Source organism: Gastrolobium bilobum, unplaced genomic scaffold (genome assembly GCF_033153095.1).
Source record: "Gastrolobium bilobum isolate Gb01-03AN ecotype WA unplaced genomic scaffold, APGP_CSIRO_Gbil_v1 utg1554, whole genome shotgun sequence".
Classification (NCBI taxonomy): Eukaryota; Viridiplantae; Streptophyta; class Magnoliopsida; order Fabales; family Fabaceae; genus Gastrolobium; species Gastrolobium bilobum.
This window is the reverse complement of record NW_026895594.1, coordinates 140,942-148,548: the sequence shown is the minus strand read 5'-3', so window position 1 is coordinate 148,548 and position 7,607 is coordinate 140,942. Positions and strand designations below refer to the sequence as shown.

The 7,607-nt window shown below is 33.8% G+C and overlaps 1 protein-coding gene across 1 annotated transcript; it reads left to right on the top strand.

Moving 5' to 3' along the window:
• Window positions 1–3,457: 3,457 nt before the first annotated feature.
• On the top strand, window positions 3,458–7,276 carry LOC133318516 (F-box/LRR-repeat protein At5g63520-like). Its single transcript, XM_061520519.1, has 10 exons — window positions 3,458–3,676; window positions 4,270–4,377; window positions 4,505–4,597; window positions 4,929–5,072; window positions 5,289–5,402; window positions 5,495–5,534; window positions 5,632–5,784; window positions 5,897–6,072; window positions 6,170–6,279; window positions 6,847–7,276. The coding sequence occupies exons 1-10, from the start codon at window positions 3,458–3,460 to the stop codon at window positions 7,274–7,276; spliced, it is 1,587 nt and encodes a 528-aa protein (XP_061376503.1).
• The last annotated feature ends 331 nt before the right edge of the window (window positions 7,277–7,607 follow it).

Below are 7,607 nucleotides of genomic sequence, written 5' to 3'. Positions count from 1 at the left end.
CCAGATTTAATCCTTATATACACCCTCACTTCCCCTTTTCTCTCCCCTTTCTCTCTGATCATACTCTCTCTTTTCCCTTATCTCTCATCACAATCTCTCTCTTCCCTTCTCTCTCATCATACTATCTACCGCCGCCGTCGCGCTGCCGCGCCTCCCCCTCTAATTTACCGCCACCGCCACAGGAGGAAGGAGAATGTTCAGCCGGAGCAAAATACAAGCGTTCCCTTGAATTCTTCACCTTGCAACGAATCAAATGTCCTTCAGTCCAAACCCCTATTGCCAGAAATTGCAGTTGATTCTAGTCTGTCAAATTGGTTGATTACTCCTAATTATAATGTCTCCAAGATCACAATCAACTCCACAGATTTTGGTTCAGAAAGTTATTAATTATAGATCAAAATCTACAAAATCCAAATTAAGCAGTATCAAACAATAAGCACCAAATATTAGATTGTTCATATCAAGAAGATCCAGGTGATCGTTTCTGCTGGAAGATTGAGATATTTGTAACTAGGCAAGAAGCCAGTAGTCAGAACTGGAACTGTCAAGTCTATACAACCAAAAATAGATTAATCTGAGTCTTCCACTAATTATTTTCCTTTCAAATAATTATTCCTCAACTCAGAAAATTACACCGATCCTCAGTCATAAAATAATAACCAGGAACCGCAGAGAATTCTGACAATTCAAAGCAATCTCATAGACAAAAAGGGTAGATATAAATAAATTATACAAAAAGCACAAAAACCTCGTAGGAAATAAATATAATGTAATTGAGGAGGGGGGATGCAATATGACTATAGTCACAAAAGTTCATACTGTCACGGCGGCGGCGGTGAATTAGAGGGGGAGGCGCGGCGGCGGCGGTAGATAGTATGATGAGAGAGAAGGGAAGAGAGAGAGTGTGATGAGAGAAGAAAAGAGAGAGAGTATGATCAGAGAGAAAGGGGAGAGAGAAGGGGAAGTGAGGGTGTATATAAGGATTAAATTTGGATCGTTAGATCAAAAACCTAATTTAACGGTGAGATTGACTGGTTGTCACATGGGTGTAACATGACTTGGTTGTCACAATATCCTATCCCTTAATTTAATTGGTTAAATTAATTATCAAATATTTAAATTTTGAATTTTGCATTTGAAATTTGAATTTTGCATTTGAAATTTGAATTTTGAATTTTGAATTTGAATTTTGAAATTCGAATTTTGAATTTGGAATTTGAAATTTGAATTTTGAATTTTGAATTTTGAATTTGAATTTTGAAATTTGAATTTGAATTTGAAATTTGAATTTAGAATTTAGATGTTTGAACGTTTGAATTTAAATGGTTGAATTCGAATTTGAATTGGCTATGAAAAGTTGTTTCATAACAAAAGGATAAGATGAGATCTTGTTGGAACAAATCCCTTGTATCAAGAGAAGATCTACGGAGATCTCCAAGGGCTGATTTGGGGCGCCACTTTGGTTGGATGATGAGTGTCATCTAGTCAACCAAACAAGCTCCAATCAGATTTGGTTGGTTGAGAGAATCAGTGAGTGAGTTGGTTCAAATTTGAATGCAACTGCTCAACGAATCTGGACCCCTTTTTGGGCCGAATAGGGGCGCATAATGGCTGGCCATATGATGGCCATTGGATCAGAATTTTGACTAGGTAGAGACCTAGTCTCATGAGGATTAAAAGGTAGGTTGTTGGGAATTTTGAATTGCAAACAACTCCACCTTTCTCTCATCTCTTGTGCGCCACCTACATCATTGATTTAAGTGAAAATCTGATTTGATTGAAAAACTCTCTCACTCTCTTGTGCGCATACTAGGGGTAAGTTCTCCTTAAGGTTTTCAAAGCAAGACCTAGCCAATTCTACTACAATCCAATCCCACTCTTGTGAAGTTTTCATGCTGAAGACTTCACTCTTCTAAACACATTTACCTAGCCTCCTTCTTCACCTATTGAGCGCATAGCAAGCCTCTTTGTGGTGGTCAATTGGTGGCTTGACAAGAAGAGTTCTTGCATCTTGACGTGGGTGGTGTGGATCAACGTTAGAGGGTTTGAACCCTTCAAACCTAACACTGATTGTCTTGGAGTTTTGAACTCACAAACAAAGGTAACATCATACTCTCATAAAGCATGATTCTTGATTGCATGTGTGATTCCGCATAAGAAAAATTTTGTTTTTCCCTCTCACATGCTACGGCCTTCAATGTCATTTAACTTTCAGATAGTACATAGTTATAAAATTTCTGAAGAGAGAAAAAATTATATACTACCCGTAGTACATAGTGTAATTGCACCAATCCTTAGGTGTAGTCACTAATCACTATACATTCAACAAACCTATATATATATATAGGGGAAGAATATTGTGACAACCAAGTTGTGTTACTACCAAGTGACTACCAATCAACCTCACCGTTAGATCAATTATGTTGATCCAACGGTTATATTTTTTTCCATCTTTTTATGGTTATGATTCCCCATATTTAAAGTGAAAGCATTAAATATGGAAAATCATAACCATACAAAGGTGAAAATAAATATAAAGTACTAAATTTGGAGAATCATGACCATTCAAATATGGAAATAAATATAACCGTTGGATCAATATAATCGATCTAACGGTAAGATTGATTGGTAGTCACTTGGTAGTAACACAACTTGGTTGTCACAATATCATTCCTCATATATATATATATATATATATATATATATATATATATATATATATATTAAAAAATCATGCGATTAATTTAATTTATCGTCTTACTTTTTATAAAAAATTATTAGTGAAAGAAAAGGTTATAATGCGATTGTGATTTATGAGCAATGTATTGAATAAAAAAAATGTTTTTCAAGTATTCAGCTGGTCCTTATTTATTGAATGTATACCTATCTCCTAACTCCTTGTGGTAACCGTCGCCATTAATTTTTATTTACTCTACCGTTGAAGTTAGGACAATCAATTAGTGATATATGAATTTGTCATCAAAATGATTAAGTTTGATAATACCCTTACGATATTTAAAAAAATAATAATCACATCTGGCTCCGGCTGTACACAAACGGGATCCAACTTACATTTTTTAACAAAAGTATATTTCAATTAACATAGAAAGTTTTTGTTTTTATTTCTAATAATTTCAATTAATATAGAAATTTTTATATTTTGATTTCTATTAATTTCAATTAACATAGAAAGTTTTTATTTTGCTTTTTTGTGGTCTCAATTTATGAGAGATTCTTAAATACCCTTTAATTTTTCGCTAAATTGAATACCTCTCCTTTTTACCTACTACAATGAGTAAGATCCAATTTGAAAATCTGGTTCACTGTAAAGCACACAACGGTACATAAAAAAGAATCCAATTTATTTAATAGAGAATCCATTTGAAATCCACAATAGTCAACTACATTAATTTTCAGATTATGCCTATGTTCTATATAAGCTCATAAGTTGGACCCCATGCTGATTCAGGAACAAGAACCTAGTGCCATCATTATCATCATCATGGATAGGATCAATTGCTTAAACAATGACATCTTTCACAACATTCTCGGCAGATTACCAGCCTTGTCCTTTGCTGCTGCGGCTTGTGTTAACAAAACTTGGTACCATGTCTGCTCTCAAATCCTCTCTCGTCCCAAGCTTGTCTCAGCTCTCTCTCTTAATCCTTCTCTCAGGGTAAGTATTTTTTTTTTTGCATTACATGAAAATTGAACACACACCACTACACTACATACACCTAACACACACCCCACACCACTAGGCTAATCCTAGTGGATCTCTCACGGTAAGTATTGTTCGCATTACCAACATAATAATTCATTTATTCAATTATTTATACTCTTAATCAAAATGTCAAATTATACACGTACGTACTTTATGTATAATATTTATATTCAACAACTAAAGATCCTGAATATGGTTAGAGATCTTAAGAATTTAAATTTTTACATTGATATAATTATATTAAAATATGAGAAAAGATATTAATTATGCTTATCTTTATTCATATCTTATTTATTTATCTCTCTCCAAGATCATTATATCACAATCTCAACCTACCTTTTTCTTTCCTCTCGAGATTGTGATATGAAGAGTAGGTATAAAAAAATATAGGCATAATATCCTGTCCCTTAAAATATAATAATATTTTTCTATGATAAAAATAAATACTTTAATGTAGGATATTAGAATCTATTCTTTCATATATTCTCATAACTTTATTGAGTTTCTTTGAATTCTTTGGTGTTTGTTATTTTCACTGTTAATAGGATGCTGTGGCTGAGGTTCTTGACAAGGTTTTCAGCAAGCCAATTCGTCCAGACTTTGCCATAGCTTGCATCAGTGAAAAACATGGCTTGAGATTGGCTCATCTACTCGTATATATCTTTTATTTTTATTCAGTTAGATGAAATTCTAAATTACTGCAATGTATATTTTGTAAATATTAATGTTCTATTCCGATCAATAACTGTTTTGGTTCTCATTTGAATATTGGTACAATAGCTCACTCGAAAACTTGGAGCCAAAATTCCTTTGGTTACTCATATTTCCAATGGGGTAATGGGCAGGGATGCGCTGACAGATGAGATGAAAGAAGTATTTTTTTTTTCTTTCGTATTTTCATTTATTTAAAGAGTAAATACCTTTTTTGATCCTCAACAAATTTCACGATGCCCGTTTTAGTCCCTAGCAAATAAAAAGGCTCATCGTGGTCCCTAAGAAATTTAAAATAGACTCATTTAGTTGAAATTGTGGTCCCTCGTAAATTCAAAAAAATTCATATTAGTCCCTAAGAAGACTAAAATGGGTTCATTTTAAATTTTTTAGATACCACGATGGACGGGCATCGTAAAAATATTTACTCTTATTTAAATTATCTTTTGGTAAAAATGACAATAAATATTAGTAATCTTTCATGGTAACGCAGGCGCAATGGGAGTATTTTGACTATAGTTGTCCTCATCCTCGTGAGTCTAATGTATTTGGTAATGCAAATCAAGGGATTGTTTTGATAGTTGGATATTTACCTGGACTAAAAGTTGAGGCTGTACCTTTCTTTCATCCAAAGAGGGTAAGATTTTTTGGTTGTGTGTATTGAAATCCAAATAGGGTAAACTAGCCATTTGGAATACACCCTTTTTAATTTAAATGTTTTTATAGCTATTTAAATTAGTTTCCATCTGTGCATATTTTAATTTGAACAAAATAAATAAATACATGGTCGTGGCCATCAATATCATTATGCTGAGAATTGACTTGAATATTTTATTATCTGATATTAAATTAGGACGACGACCCTGATATTACCATGATTGACCATAGCGAGTTTGTTAAAGAAATCAAGGCTTACACAGCTTCTGTTTCAAACGATGATTTCCCCGCTGCCATAATGATGTTTGGAGTAAGTTATTCTCAAACAAGGGCCTAATTGTTTATTCATGGAAAAATCCACACGTGCACTAATAGCTCATACTTGACATGTTGTTTTTCTAGGATCGTAATAGTGACATGAATTCCATTGTTGCAAAAATGGGTAAGTTACCTTTCTTTGGAGGACTAATGAATTTATATGATCATGATTTCCTTTGTTCCAAATATATGATAAGGACTGAAATATATGATGCATGCAGATCATGTTATGCCAAAGGAAACCGCTATCGTTGGCGATGCGGGTGGCTGCTTTTTGTTCAATAGTTTGAACTATACTATAACTTGTGATGAGAATTCATACATACTTGATGCTGTTGCTCTGGTATTTGCTACAGATAAAGACAAGTCTCCTGGTACTTTTTTATATACTCTTTTGAACTTTGTTCATTGCAATGTGCATGCAGTTTGTGTGTATATATATATAAATCCACCCTCATGGTTGTTTGGCTTACACATCAGATGTAGGGGAAACTCAATTCCATGTTGTAATGGCTGGGAGTTTAATTCCATTCGGGCCCCGATTAGAGGTGGTTGCTGTTGGAATAAAACCATCAAAGAAATGTTCCTGGCTTTGTGCTAAAATTGAAGGACTTGATTTAATTTTGAGCATGGAGGGTGTGTTGGAGACTATTGCAGAGACAGTATGTGTTTTTAATTGTTCAGAAAATTTATATATGTCTTTTAAACTTTTTTTTGCTTTCGTTATGTTATCTACACTGTAAAAATGGCACTGTGTAGGTACATGGTCAACCTCCTGATTTGTACCTTGCCGTAACGCAAAAAAGAACATACAACTCCAGAGAAGGTACAAGATTTACGACATCCACGGCCTTCTATCATGTCATAGGGTAAGATATAGAGAGAAATGTTTGCAACACACTCATTGACATTCTATGATTGCTAATAGTGGAGTGAGAAAATTTTGTGAGAGGGAATTGAGTAAGGAAGAAGTGAAAATACGTGTTCGATCTTCCTCAGTATCATTTTTGGGACCGGAGGAGTTTAAAGTCTTAATTTCTGAACTTACCCCAAATAGGATTAGTCGCGAAGCGATGAACTGATTGGAATATCTCTAAAAACAAAAAAAATTGTGAGAGGGGACAAGGATTTCACTTTCACACTTAACGTAGGCGATAATCAATAATAAGTCGATACATAATCAAATTTGAAGAACTCTTTTAAGTTTTAGTCGTATATATATAAGAAATAATAAGGACGAAGGAGACAAATTTATATAATACTATATATCTTTCTTTTACTTATGAATGTATGCATTATATAAAGAGTATCAAGGAGTGTGTTGTGCTAACATGCAAAACCTCTTGTGTTTTCTGATAGAAATTAAACAAATAGCTAGTACGTTCTTCTTCTTCTTTTTTCCTTATCTTGTAAAAAACCTATACCTCACTGAACAGGTGTGAAGATGATGTCATCTTCTTCATTGATGGCGTTGGGGTGAGGCCTGGTGATTCATTCATTTTCTACCATAAAGACGCAGAAACTACAAACAACACCAATGGCATTGCCTTTGACATTCTATACACGTTGGAGGAGAATACAAATAACAAAGATGGCGTTTTTGGTGCTTTAATCTTCACTTGCCATTCTCGTGGTCAATCATATTTTGGACAACCTAATGCTGATATGTTACCATTCGTTTTCAACTTTCCTGGGGTCCCAGTAGCTGGAATTTTCTGCAATGGTGAAATAGGGCGTGGTGGCTCTACAAGTTTCATCAAAGAAGAGGAGTATCAGGAACAAAGCCCTCCTCATTGCTCTATTCATGCTTGTAGTGCGGTTAATTTGGTCATGTCTTATCTTCCTCCTCCATCTATGGAGCACTAAATCCCTCCAAAACATGTCCAAACTGCAGAGAAGATTGTATTCCGAAGCTGATCAAAATAATTATGATGAACTTGTTATTTTAATAAATGTTCTTGAAGTGAGATTATAAACTCAACTATGTATTCTGGAGAATATATACTCAACTATTTATATTTTCCGAAATAGTTTTATAAACAAAAAATTTGTAAACTTAATATTTCTCAATGTTCTTTAATGTTTATTTTATTTATGCAGCTTTTATTCATAGACTCTGCACAAGTTTTGAATTAAAGTTCTCTTTTATGAGACTATTATGGTACATTAGTATATTTAATTTAATTAATTACTTCCG